This window comes from Chiloscyllium plagiosum, chromosome 7 (assembly GCF_004010195.1).
Source record: "Chiloscyllium plagiosum isolate BGI_BamShark_2017 chromosome 7, ASM401019v2, whole genome shotgun sequence".
NCBI lineage: Eukaryota > Metazoa > Chordata > Chondrichthyes > Orectolobiformes > Hemiscylliidae > Chiloscyllium > Chiloscyllium plagiosum.
In genome coordinates, this window is record NC_057716.1 from 66,895,147 (window position 1) to 66,910,306 (window position 15,160).

The 15,160-nt window shown below is 38.1% G+C and overlaps 1 protein-coding gene across 3 annotated transcripts in view; it reads right to left on the reverse strand.

The window, feature by feature from the left end:
• The window catches only part of osbpl11 (oxysterol binding protein-like 11), an 83,740-nt gene that overhangs the window by 26,368 nt on the left and 42,212 nt on the right, over positions 1 to 15,160 (reverse strand). For 2 of the 3 annotated variants that reach the window (XM_043693971.1, XM_043693972.1), the window contains exons 7-8: positions 11,167 to 11,312; positions 10,260 to 10,403 (exon numbers count right to left, since the gene is read on the reverse strand). In XM_043693971.1, the coding sequence (XP_043549906.1) occupies positions 10,260 to 10,403; positions 11,167 to 11,312 (290 nt within the window). The remainder of the gene's footprint in view (positions 1 to 10,259; positions 10,404 to 11,166; positions 11,313 to 15,160) is intronic. The other variant, XM_043693973.1, reaches the window with a different exon arrangement.

The following is a 15,160-nucleotide window of genomic DNA, read 5'->3' on the forward strand; positions in this document are numbered from 1 at the left end:
GGACTTTTTTCATTGGAGAAAAGGAGGAGGAGAGGGGACCTAATTGAGGTATACAAGATAATGAGAGGCATAGATAGAGTCGACAGCCAGAGACTATTTCCCAGGGCAGAAATGGCTAACACAAGGGGTCATAGTTTTAAGCTGGCTGGAGGAAAGTATAGAGGGGATGTCAGAGGCGGATTCTTTACACAGAGTTGAGAGAGCATGGAATGCATTGCCAGCAGCAGTTGTGGAAGCAAGATCATTGGGGACATTTAAGAGACTGCTGGACATGCATGTGGTCACAGAAATTTGAGGGTGCATACATGAGGATCAATGGTCGGCACAACATCGTGGGCTGAAGGGCCTGTTCTGTGCTGTACTGTTCTATGTATGACACGGACACTGATTTTTATTCAATTCTATAAATTTGAAGTATACACCCCCTATGTGAAGCATACCTCAGTTTCAGACTGTATTTGTTTACAATAAATTTGTTATGATAAACATCCAAGCAGTTGGGACTTAAAATCTGGACTTTCTGGCTCAGGCATAAATGCTACCAATGCCACTAGACATGTGCTCAGTTATATTTGCTAAGCAACCAGATCAGTTGGACAGAAGGGTCTGCTTACATGCTGTACATTTCTATGACATTGACCTCTGGAGAAGATGGAACTCGAACCTGGGCTTTTTGAATTCAGAGGTGCAGACACTGCTACTGTACCATAAGAGATCCCCTAACCATGCTTAGACAATCCCCAATTAATGCTCTACTCCTGCACAATTAAAATTTGATACATAATTAACAGCAAGGATAGGTCATTTGGTTTCCTGAGCCCCTTCACCATACAATAGGATAATGTTTGATTTTCTACCTTAACTCCACATTTATGCAAAGATCCATCAGTCTCTCTGGCTTGAATATATTCCATGAATGAGTATCCAATATTCACTGGGGTGGAAATTGTCAAAGATTCAAAAAAAAAAGCTTAGCGAAAACATTGCTCATGTCAGTCCTTAAGTAGCAATCCTTGATTCTGAAACTCCCAGCTAGGGAAACATCCTCTAGGTTTTCACACTCCCTTAAGAATTTTATGTTTGATGTAATCACTTCTCACTCATCCAAACTCTAGGGAACATGGACCTAATCTTCTCAATCTCTCTTCAAAGAGCATTACCAGAATCAATCTAACAAACATTTGTTGCATGCCTTGAAGACAGATATATCCATCTGAGGCAAAAAGACCAAACTTCAAACAATACTGCAAGGTATTATCCAAAGCCCCACAACATTTCAGTAAGACTTCATTTTACATATCAATCACTTTGTAACGAAGATTGAGATACTATTTACTTTCCTCACAGCTTGCTGCACCTGCATGTCAACTTTGTTATTGATATATTAGGGCACCTAGGGGCCTCAAAATACCAACATTTTAAAATATTCTACCTTTCTATTTTTCCTAAGTGGATAGCTTATACTTTCCCACATGATAATGTATGTCCTTATCCACTCATTTAATCAGTTCATATCTCTTTGCTCCTTCTCTGCATTCTCCTAATGGCTTACTTCAACAACTAATTCTGTAGGAAGAAAGTGCGACTGCATTCCTCTTGGTTGTCTGATCTAAATCGTTACGATGTGCTGAAAATAATTGAACACAAACACTAATTCCTATGATAGCCTAACAATTAGAGCCCACTAACACAAAAGTTCCTTGTATATTCCTATTTTTGATTTGCTGCTAACCAAACCTTAAGCCATTCTAATATATTGCCCAATCCCTAACTTGATTCCTAATTCTGTGCACTTCCTGTATGTTATTTTGAAAATCCAAATGCACAAGATCCACTGGTTGCTTCTTTTGCATTTACCCTGTTAGTAATTATTCAAAAACCTTAAGAGATCAAAATCAAGTCCTCTTTCACAAATCTGTATAGCCTTTGCCCAAACACGATTTCTTAATTGTCTGACTGTGTCCTTAATAATGGAATCGGTTTTCCTCCTTCGCTTTCACAAACTTCAAAATTATATATTTGGTGCTTTAAAATTTTTGGTCCCTGGGAGATATAAACCTTTCTATTCTCGATTTCTACAGCTCATCTCTTTAAACCACTGCCCATCCTTAGTTGATCTGAAGGCAGTGGTGAGTTGCCCTCTTGTGCCACTACAGGTCTAGGGATACCAACAGCATTGTGAGGAAGAGAGCTGCAGGATTTTAGTCCAGTGACAGCAGAGGAACAGTAACAGTTCATAGTGTGCAGCTTGAAGGGAACCTGCAGCTGATGCTGTTCCCATGCATCTACTGGTCTAGTCTTTCTAGGTGGTAGAGGTTGAGCGCTTGGAAGGTGCTTTCAAAGAAGCCTTGGAAGATATTGCTGTGCATCTCGGTAGATGGCACACAGTTTTGCCACTATGTTACATTCATGAAGGAAGGTTGAAAGTGCTAGATAATTTGCCAAATCAGCAAATTGCTTTGCCCTGGGTGATGAGGTTCTTGAGTGTAGCTGAAGCTGTACCCATTCAGGTAAGTGTAGTGTATTCCATCACTCCTGGTTTGTGTCTTGTCGATAGTCAAGTGTTAGGGAGATAGGTGGTGAGTCATTTGCAGGATTCTTAGCCTCTGACCTGCCCTTGTAGCCACAATATGTACATGGCTGATCCAGTTGAGTTTCCAGTCAATAAATATACTAAAGATGTTGATTAGCAGAGATTTCAGTAATGGCAATACCATAGAATGTCAAGGTGCAAGGGTTAAATTAGCTTTTGTCAGAGATGGTAACTACCTTTGGTGCAAATGTTACTTGCCACTTATCAGCTCAAACCTGGAAGTTGTCCAGATCTTGCGATGAACGGACAGAGTGTTTCAGTTTGAATCGTCAGGAATTAGGCCAAACACTGCAATCATCAGTGAGCGAAAATCCCCATCACTGATCTGATTATGAAGGAAAATTTATTCAAGAAGTTGTTGAATTTGGTTGGGTCTATGATAAAGCCCCATAGAACTCCAGCAATGATATGCTTGGATCATAAGAGATAGGAACAGAAGTAGGCAATTCAGCCCAGAGTCTGCTGTGCCAATGAGATCAGGGTTAATCTGATAATCCTCAACTCCACTTTCCTATTTCTCATAACCTTGATTTCCTTACTGATTAAAGATAGAACATAGAACAATACAGCGCAGAACTGGCCCTTCGGCCCTCGATGTTATGCCGACCTGTGAACTATTCTCAGCTAGTCCCCCTGCACTATCCCAAAATCATCCATGAGCTTATCTAAAGGATTGTTTAAATCTCCCTAATGTGGCCGAGTTGACTACATTAGCAGATAGGGCATTCCACGCCCTTACCACTCTCGGAGTAAAGGATCTGACATCTGTCTTAAATCTATCACCCCTCAATTTGTAGTTATGCCCCCTCGTACACGCTGACTTCATCATCCTCGGAAAAAGTCTTTCACTGTCTATCCTATCTAATTCTCTGATCATCTTGTATGTCTCTATCAAATCCCCTCTTAGCCTTCTTCTTGCCAATGAGAACAAGTTCAAGTCTCTCAGCCTTTCCTCATAAGACCTTCCCTCCAGATCAGGCAACATCCTGCTAAATCTCCTCTGCACCTTTTCCAATGCTTCCACATCCTTCCCGAAATATTGGGATCAGAACTGTCCACAATATTCCAAGTGTGGCCGCACCAGCTTTTTGTACAGTTGCAGCATGATATTACTACTCCGGAACTCAATTTCTCTCCGAATGAAACCTCACACACCAAATGCCTTCTTAACAGCACTATCCACCTGGGTGGCAACTTTCAGGGACCTATGTACATGGACTCCAAGATTCCTCTGCACATCCACACTACTAAGAATCTTTCCATTGACCCAGTACTCTGCCTCCCTGTTATTCTTCCCAAAGTGCATCACCTCACATTTAGCTGCAGTGAACTCCATTTGCCACCTCTCAGCCCAATTCTGCAGTTTATCCAAGTCCCCCTGCAACCTGTAACATTCTTCCACACTGTCCACTACTCCACCGACTTTAGTGTCGTCTGAAAATTTACTAATCCATCCACCTATGACTGCATCTAAGTCATTTATAAAAATGACAAACAGCAGTGGTCCCAAAACAGATCCTTGTGGCACACCAGACTCCAGGCTGAATATTTTCCATCAACCACCATTCGCTATCTTCTTTCAGAAAGCCAGTTTCTAATCCAAACTGCTAAATCACCCTCAATTCCATTCCTCTGCATTTTCTCCAACAGCCTACCATGTGGAACCTTATCAAAGGCTTCATTGAAGTCTATGTGTACCACGTCAACTGCCCAATCCTCTCTACATGCCTGGTCACCTTCTCAAAAAACTCAATGAGGTTTGAGAGACACAACCTGCCCTTGACAAAACCATGTTGACTATCTGAAATCAAATTGTTGCTGGCTAGATGATTATAAATCTTCTCTTATCCATCCACCTATGCCTGCATCTAAGTCATTTATAAAAATGACAAACAGCAGTGGTCCCAAAACAAATTCTTGTGGCACACCAGACTCCAGGCTGAATATTTTCCATCAACCACCACTCGCTATCTTCTTTCAGAAAGCCAGTTTCTAATCCAAACTGCTAAATCACCCTCAATTCCATTCCTCTGCATTTTCTCCAACAGCCTACCATGTGGAACCTTATCAAAGGCTTCACTGAAGTCCATGTGTACCACGTCAACTGCCCAACCCTCTCTACATGCCTGGTCACCTTCTCAAAAAACTCAATGAGGTTTGAGAGACACAACCATGTTGACTATCTGAAATCAAATTGTTGCTGGCTAGATGATTATAAATCTTCTCTTATAATCCTTTCCAAAACCTTTACTACAACAGAAGTAAGGCTCACTGGTCTATAATTACCTGAGTCATCTCTACTGTCCTTTTTGAACAAGGGCACATTTGCAATCCTCCAGTCCTCTGGTACCAAACCTGTAGACAAATATCAAAGCCAAAGGCTCTACTTTCCCCTCCCTAGCTTCCCAGAAAATCCTCGGATAAATTCCATCTGGCCCAGGGGACTGGTCTACTTTCATTCCTTCTAGAATTGATAACACCTGTTCATAACTAACCTTGATCCTTTCTAGTCTAATATCTCGTACCTCATTCTTCTCCTCTACAATATTCTCCTTTTCCTGAGTGAAAACCGATGAGAAGTGTTCGTTTAGCACCTCTCCGATCTCCACAGAGTCCACACTCAACTTCCCATTTCTGTCTTTGATTCGCCCTATTCCTACCTTAATCATCCTTTTATTCTTCACATACCTATAGAAAGCTTTAGGGTTCTCCCTTATTCTACCCATTTCAACATATACATTTGTGAAGTTTTTTAAAAAAAAATCTAAAACAGCCATCAATCATAGCTCTGAATTACTATTCCAGTCATATGAATTTCTATCAGAGTTACTAGGGACTAGAATTAAAACATGAATAATTTATTTTTCAGTCACTAACTTATCTGGGGAAAACGAGTTCAAAGAGATTAGATCTGGGATCTTCCAGTTGGTATGGCCACACTATTCTCCACATTTACTTTACGGAATAATCTGGGAGTCCAAACATAACTTTTACCAAAGAAAAATACAAAGATTACAGCTCATGTATTAAGTGTCAACATAATATTGGATAAATATACTTGCGACAAAAGAAATACCAATGCACCTGGTATTGTAACATTCATTGAAAAGTGAATACCAGAATATCTGGGAATTCTTTGTGATGGCTCAAGACGTGTTTAGTTAAAACCTCCATTAGTAATAGAGAACAGTGAAAATAATACTGTCACATGCCTTACTGCTCATTTCAGTAGGTTGACAACTACTACGGAAGGTTGACCATTTACAGAAGTAGTAATAGGATACATAAACTGGAAATATATTGCAAGTTTATTCTGAGTTGAAAGTAAAAAGTCTGTTCATACAGCATTTTTTACATCCCATAGGATGACAAAGCAAACAATTACCAGAGATACCATTAACATTCTGGGTCAGTATCCTGCATCAGAAATAATTACAACCTTTTGCTTTTAGAGAATGTGATTTCCATTTCTAATTCAGCTTCTCAGTATTGACAAAAGTTTTCTTTTATCTAGTGAACAGTGAACAGTGTTTGCACATTCAAGAGCTGAATATCTTTTTGCTGGTGGAAAATGGAACTTGGGCATTCGTAAAATAGATAGCAAATGTTTGGATCTGTTTATTCTTAAATTCTTATGCACACCAGTTCTGAATTGCAAGAATACAGAATTTTAGTAAAAAAAGATTGTTAATATTTATCCAAACACATCCCTGTATTGCCAAACAAACTGTGTAATTTTCCAATATTTGAGCACAGATAAAATTATCGGGTAAAGCTAAATTGAACTGTTTTCTAATTATTCACATCATATGGAGGAGGCAGACAAGACCAATATTTAATGCCCTTCGCAAATTGCTGGAGAATGTGTGGTGAGTTAATGGGGTGCAAGTCATTCCACAATGCTGTTAGGCAGGGAGAGTCTGGTTTTGGCACAGTGAAAATGAAGAAAGTGATATTGAAGAGAATAAATCAGGAATTTATAGGTTTTCTCCACAAATACCTGCAAACATCAGTAGGGTAAAGGGATCCTTTAAATTCTTTGGTCACTTATTTTTCAGTTAACAATGAGTTTTAACACTCAGATTATAATTGAATAAATAAATCCAATACACTATATTTTGAGCAGACCCTTGATCATTATTAAAGCATAGCATTACCAGTGTGTATCCTATGCAAGATGCACGGCTTAGCACCTCCGACCTTTCAAGCCCCAGATGTCCAATTAGGACAAGAGCAGATGCGCGAGAATGCCACCACTGCACGATTCCCTCAAATCAAATACCATTTGATTTCCAACTATACCACCATTCTTGCACTGTGTCTGAGTTAAAATCTTGGAAATCCCTCCTTAGCAGCACTGTGAGCATACTTACACCATATGGACCACGATGTTTAATGCAGTGGTTTACCTCAATCTTTGTACAGACAGTTAGGGATGGTCAACAGATGTTGACCTTGCAAGCATCACCCATATCTTGTGAAAAGAACATAAAACAAAAACATGTGTGTTTTTCTTCCCTATATTTATATTGGCATGGCATTGCACAACATATGAAAATATATTGGGTGCAATTTAATGTAGCCAGCCTAGTGGGTCACGATGGTGGGACAGCCAGGCAGGAATACCAATATCCATTTTGCAAATTGAAAACTGCTTGAATACAGGAGGAGCTCGATTAAGGAATCCTAATCGCTGATAGTGCAATGATAATTAAGCTCATTAATAACTGACTTAAAACCAATTACTTAAGTCGAACATGATTTAATGGTGGACAGGGATTTTGTTTAACTCAGACATGAGCTTCTCGATCTTCTGAAGGTTGTCCAGCAAACTTCAAGTTTACCAGTAGCCTACCTGCTGACAAGTTGCCGAGTTGAGGGAACTGGCATCAGAAATTGTTTGATTGAGTGCGGGGCAGAGGGGTTTAATGTGAAAGACCACCTTCTGTTCTTGTTTCACCATTCCCTCTTCACCAGCTACACTCTTCCTGCAAATCTGTGTCCTGTCCCACCCAACTTTTTGCAGCTGACACTGATTTCTGGCAAAGACTTCAGAGCATTACCAGCAGGAACTGAGGTGGTGCCAGTAGCAGCAGGATTTCCATCCTACTGGGGCCTTGACTGAGAGATATTTACTATTGCAGGGTACTTCTGTTGCTAAAACTAAATTCTGCCCCTTGTTACAGTTTAAACTTAACATGAACAGTTTATAAAGCTGTTTGTATCCAAATCTTTCCATTACAGTTAAACCAGTTGGAATGTCTCAGACTGGACGAACAACTTTTGGGCGTGCGTTTAACAATTTCATTTACACGCTCATTGTAGAGGCTTGTTTCAACTCGAGCAGTCAGTGAGATGTTTCAGTCAATGAATCACCATGACTCAAATTTACACACTATTCTTGCTTGACCATTTTTTACAAATGAATTAAAAAGTAGGAATATAGATATAAAAACTACTTAGGTTTACCAATAGCTTTTTTTATGTGGCAGTCCATAACGAATGTTTATGCAATTGAAACTGCACAAAACAAATGCCTGTCCCAATAGTGCGAAATGAACTTTAACAGATATCCATACAAGGCTGATGTAGATTTATGTATACAATAAACTATTTCCACCCAAATTTGGTTTGCAATGCTTTCACAGAACATATGACACTTTCAAATTAATATGCCTTCCCAAGCAAACTTAAGGAGTATAAAAAAAGGGCATGGTCTCATCACTTCCACTCCACAGACATATTTACTCACAGGACAGAAACATGAGCTTGTACGACAATGTACTTGGTCACTGGAGTGCAGGAGCTGGTGGGGAGGATCAGAAACCTGATCCAAATCCTGACAAAATTTAAAATTGATAAAAATAAAGAGCAGCAAGTATACTTGGATATTTTACATTTCCTTCTCTTTTTTTTGAAATAGATGTGCAGGCTTTTAAATTAGCTTTATATATTAAAATTAGCGTTTGTACTGGCAAAATAGAGATGGAATCTACAAAAAGATGCTTTGAAAAGAGTTTCAGCAAAATACTGCAATTGTTCAGAATGTATCCTGAAGATACTAGGTGCTTATCTGTGCGCACCATTAAATGTAACAAGATATTTCTAACTCAAGGAAATCTCAACAAGTAAAATCAAAATCAAAATTTTTCATTGAGAAATCAAATTACTGCACATATCACTCCAAATGAATTAGCAATTGTATCCAATTGTCTTAAAAGCTAATCTGATTAAAACAGTGATTCCAAATGTGTTGTGAGAATACTGACCTCAAATAAGTAGCGAAGAGCACCATATCGTACCATGTCAATGGCATATATGTAACTACTGCTAAAAGAGGTATTTGTCACAGACTAACTTAGTCAATACATATTAACACTTGCCTCATTTTTCTGAAACAGGAGTATGAAATTTCAGATAGCAGGATTTCTTATTCCACCACTTGAAAAGCCAATGGGGAATGTTTTTTCTGAGCAAGGCATTAATTGGCTCAAGAGAAAGTGAGGACTGCTGGAGATCAGAGCTTAAAAATGTGTTACTGGAAAAGTGCAGCAGGTCAGGCAGCATCAAAGGAACAGGAGAATCGACGTTTCGGGCATAAGCCCTTCTACAGGAATTAATTGGCTCAGGACAAAGCATCCATTCTCATCTGTAAAAAAAAAAAACACCCCATTTTAAGAGTACAGCTGGCCAGTCTGCTTAGCCAATAGTGCTGTAATCCAACAGTGCCAGGTACTAGAAGTGGCCACTGCTGGGACTGCAGGCAATCCCTTACGGAAAGGAGCTAATGGAGACTGGTGATAAAAGGTAATCAGCGCAATATCCAGCTATGCAAACACAGGTCTGATAAAGGTAACATCAAATGGCAACAAGTTTAAATTTAATTACATAGTCAATTGGCTGAAAGATCTAAAGTAGACTTCACATAACTTGGTGCTTAGCATGGGGTGTTCCAGTGATTTTGATACTTATAATAAACAAAACTCAAATTGCAGAACTGTTCCTCAATCAAAATATGAGGGGCTTAGTAAAACAAAACTCAACAACTTTCTAATACATCAATGATCCAACAAAAGCCCTGTGAATGAGAACAAACTGCAAAAGGTACACAATGCTGCTCTTTCCTTTTGAAAACTGGCTTTCATGTTTGAGTTGGTAACAAGGGAAAGAAAGCCTTCTTACATTTTACAGTATTTTTTTAAATGCAACACTGAACAAATTTGGTTTCCTAATAAAGGCCTGGATGAAAACTAAAATTTCTGAAACTAGCATTAATAGAATTTTTCCTCCAAATTGAGAAACTAAATTGAAAGAAAAGAGAAAACAATATAAGAGAAGAAACAGTGATTAAGTAATAGATAGCAAGGACAAATTTAAAAACCTGAAGCTTATGGGAGGAAGGAAAAAGGTGGGGGAGGCAAGGAGTTCCACAGTTTGATGTACTGTAAAACAACAAGTTAGTGCAAAAGACAATGTACAAACATTGATTTAAATACAAGGAAGTTGGGAGATGCAAGACTATCACATTTGAAAAGGAGAAGGAACAAGACAGGACAGTTACAGTACAGTAGCATTTAGTGGGATGCAACAACAAAAGAAGCTTTCACAACAGGATGTGGCTCAAGAAGATCAAATAGAAAAACTGCTGATGCCTGAGAATACAGACCTTAGAAAAATTGCAATGAAGTACCAGAGGACAAGTTACAGCTTTCTTATTGCCTAATGCATTCTCTTGTAACCCTGGCTCAGCAAGTTTCAACTGGTCACTCCACTTCTCCTCAAAATGATGAAAAAGTATACAAGGGCATTTCTGTAAGGAGAGATTGGATTTCAAAATGGATAAAATTTAATTGTGGTTTCAATTCACATACAAAAATCCCATTTAATTATATAAAGGGTGAGGATGAAAACAGCAATAAATAGTGTGCTAGGCCAAACTTCACAATAATATTAAAATAAGACATGAATGATTCAAAAAAGCTTAAGTGATTTGGAGTTTTTGATACGTGCACTCTTCTTAAGTTACTTCACAGTATAAAATTCTTATACTGTTTCTTGTGAGGGGAGTTCAATGTTTTTAAATGTAAGCTGACAGAAAGCAGTGCTTCCATTCTACAACTTGCAAATAGTCACTTTGTTTTAAATTTTAAATTTTGAAAGCCATCACATAATTAAAGCAAAAAGATTTTCCACATTATAACAGAACTGAGATCTATCTGGCTGAGTCCAAGATCAATAGTCTTGCTACTTTTAAAATCTTTACTAAACTCATTCTAGTACATTTTCCAAGATAAATGGTGCAGTTCTTCATCCAGAGAGCAAAAAAGAGTAGGGATTCTTTCAGGCAAACCACACCCAACCATTCTAAGATAAGAATGTATTCAAAACATGATCAAAATTTAAACTACTGACCCAATCGTAAGATACAAGCATTGATATACTTGAACCACCAACATCACTTTCTCACATTTACTGCTTACGTTTTTCAGTGGTTCACAGCTCTCAACTTGATACAAGAGATTTTGAAATGTTATAGCATAGATCCAGAATAATTACTTTCTGAATTACCTTACCCGTGTTGATTGGCAGGGTTCAGAAACAGGCTGTATTCCACTAGCTGCTTTTGTCTGATCTTTCTCAATCGATGACTGTCGTGCCTTTCCATTCTTAAGATGGTCCAATAGTGGCAATTTAGGTTCCAACCACTCAATTGTTGCCCCTGAAACATATGGCAGTTCAGCTTCAAACTTTTTCATAATCACAACTGGCAGAAGATTACTGCCATTGAAACTAGTTGCATTTCTTAGTAACAAATGAAATGGTCAGAAGAAAAACCTATGACTGAAGCCTGAGGGAACGCCTACTGTCGTCACTAAAGGTATCAGGATTCCGACTGGTGCATTCTTATTAATCTACGTCTCTCAAAGCTACTGAAATATGATAGGGGCAAGCAGATCTCGAAAATCATTTGAGACTGGAAAGTACAGAAGTGATACTCAAAACCCTTTAAAAATCAGACTAAGAAACAAATAGAAATGTGATGTAATTCAAGCTAAAACAATTTAACATACAGAATTCAAAAATTAAAAATAAAGGGACAAGTAAGGAGTCATAATAAAATGTCCTTTTACAGTATATTGTTGATTAATAATTAATATTTTTCTGTCATTGTTAGAAGTTGAGCTTTGCACTGGCAGAACAGTCCAGTTAATGTTTCATGGATCTCAGGTTGCTGCACCTCTTATCAGAGTAGTCTTGTTTCCTAATAAATTATTTAACATTCATCAGTTTCAAAGACAAAGCAAAATTACAATGATTCAAAATGTTTCCAGGCTAGGTCAACACATAACTAATCTGTACCTCATTTCAGAACTTCTGAATTGCTTTCAAAAGCATGGTCAGTAATGTCTTTAGATTCTCTCCTCTGTTGGTTTCAAGAGAATTCATAAATGAGCAACATCTCTTCCTGTGACACTTGAGCATCAAGTAAAATTGTGGAGATGAGGAACATTCTTTCCAATTTTCTACATGGAAAAGTTCTTCTTTGCCTGCCTTAATTAACAAAGTACGGGCTAAAAGAGGATGAAGACTGTTTTAGCTTTGTGCTCGGAGAACAACCCCAGTTTTCTCCAATCTGCCAATCACTCTCTGAACTGATGGATATACTGAAGATTCCCAGAAGATATTTGATAGAGTCCTACCATGAAACGTTGGGAATCAGTTTAGCTCAGTTGGCTGGATGGTCAGTTTGCAAAGTAATGTGATACCAACAGCATGGATTCAATTCCCATCACCAGTCTGAGGTTACTGTGACGTATTCTCCTTCTCAACCTCTTCCTTCACCCGAGGTCTGGTGGCTCTCAGGTTAAATCACCACCAGTTGCTTATCTCTAAAGAGAGAAGACCCTGTGGTCTGGTAAGACAATGGTGACACAAAAACAACCACCATCAAACATTATGATGGAAAATAAAGACTCAATTTAGGGAGATAGTATATGGCATGGATAGAAGACTGGCTGGCTAACTGGAAGCAAACAGTAGATATAAAGATTTTTTTTTTTTTTTAAGATTAGCAAGATGTAACGTATTGTGCCACAAGGATCGATGAGATCGCAACTGTTTACAATTTACATAAATGACTTGGATGAAGGGATGAAAGGTTTGATAATGTCAAAGATCAACAAGAAAGTAACTTGTGAAGAGGACATAAGGAACCTACAGGAAGATATAGATAGGTTAAGTAAGTAGGCAAAGTTGTAGCAAATACAAGTGCAATGGGGGAAATATGAATTTGCCCTTTTTGGGAGGAATCACTATCTAAAATGAGAGATTGTGGAGATGTGAAGTATACAGAATTATCGGTGTACATGAATTGTAGATACAGCAAGTAATTCAGCAAATTAATTGAATGTTATAATTTATTGCAAAGGGAATTAAATATGCTTCAATTTCAAAGGGCAGGTGAGGCAGCATTTTAAGTTCTGTGCACAGTACTAGTCACCGACACGTTGAAGGTAATTCAGAGAATTTATCATTTTAAGACCTGAAATGAGAGGGTTGCCTTCTAAGTAAATGTTGGACTAGCCAGGCTTGAATCCGCTGAAATTTAGAAGAGTAAGAGGCTACTCAACTGAAGCACAAGATGCCAAAATGTCTTGATAGAATAAATGTGGAGAGCATGTTTCAGTTTACAGGAGAATCTATAACTACACTTACTGTATAAAAATCAGAGGTAGCACATTTTAAAGAGAGATAAAACAGTTTTTTTTCCTCAAAGACGACTGAGCATTTTCAGAACTGTCTTCCTGAAAAGGTAGCGGAAATAGTCATTGAATATTTTAAGACAGAGATGGATGGTGGTGAAATGTTATCATGGGTCAACAGGAATGGGAATTTGAGGTTACAATCATATTAAGCAAGATCTTGGTAAAAGCCACAGCAGGCCTGAGGGGCTGAATGGCCTCCACCTGTTACTAATGGGGTATGCTCATATGTATGTAGCAACTAAACACTGCAACAGTTTGCACCTGATCAAAAAACAGCAGGATGTATTTGCACATGCCTAATTGAACATTGAGTTTTCCATAGAAATGTCGAGTATATGTCTAATAATGTCAGGAGAATGTCAATGGTACTTACATGGACTTCAGAAGGCATTTAATAAACTTCCTAAGAGGAGATATCTGGCTAAAGCACAAAGCAAATTCATGACTTGGTTAAGGAATTAACTGAACAACAGGAAACAGAAAGCAGTGATAATGGGCAGGTGCTCTAATTGGTTGAATAATAATAGTGTTCTATAGGGATCCATGTTATAATCTCAACTATTCAGCGTATTTAATAATAACTTAGATGATGGGATTGAAATCCACACATCCAAGTTTGTTGATACCACAGTTAGTTGACCTTGTAATTAAGTAGTGGAGGTTAAGAGAGGTATTAATGGACATCAACGAATGAGCAAAACAATGGTAAATTATTTCAATGTTGGCAAATGCAAGGTCATCTACTCTATGCCTTTAAAATACCGAGGAGGATACCTTTAAATGGTGAGGCATTATAAATAGTAGATATCCAAAGTAATTCAGGAAGCCATGATTTTAGAACATTAAAATGCCGTGTACAGTAACAAGAAATAAATCAGAAGGCAAATAGAATGGTCACTTTATATAAAGGATAAAAATAAAAGGAAACAGAAGCTGTGCCTCAGCTATACAAAGCAGTGGTTTTACTACACCTGGAGTACGGAGTAGTTACGGGTGCCATGTCTGGAGTTATTGACCACAGAGGGAACCTAACAGACTTACCAGAACGCCATCTGCATTCCAAAGGTTGAAATACAAGGACAGAATTACACTATTTACAATTGTATTCTTTGGAAATTAAAAGGTAAAAGAAAGGTTTGATTAAGGTTTGAGAAATTAAGTCAACAGAGGCCTGTTAGGAGTAAAATTAGTAAACACTGCTCCACAGAAAGAATCTTTGGAGTTCGGGACTATCCTGCGCAAACAGCAATTTGGACTGGATCATTTTGAGTCTGAGACTGATAAATATTTTTGGTTAATAAGAATCTCAAGAGAGACAAGTGGATACATGAGTTAGTTATGGATCAACCATGAAAACATTGCACGACACAACAGGTTTGATAAGCTAAAGGTCTACCTTTGTTCCAATATCTTTCTGAAGCCTCTTTCCACCTGCCATTGCTTACATCATCTGGAATGTTCATATAATCAGCAAACCTTGACATTATGCCCTGTACATCAAGTTCAGACCATTAACATAAATGGGAAGAACAATGGTCTTAATATTAACCTGAGAAGTACCAAAGCATACTCCACTCCGGTCTGAAAAATAACCAACCATTTACCATCACTGTGCTTTCAGTCCTTTATCTAATTTTATATTTGTGCTGCCACTGTCCCTTCAATTCCACGAGCTTTAAATTTGCTCTATTAACTGATACTTTTAGAACTACATTTACACACCATCCACTGTCCTATTTCATTGGTTTCTTTTGAATTAAATCATATTTCCCAAACAAACATAACTCGCTGTGGCACTCTC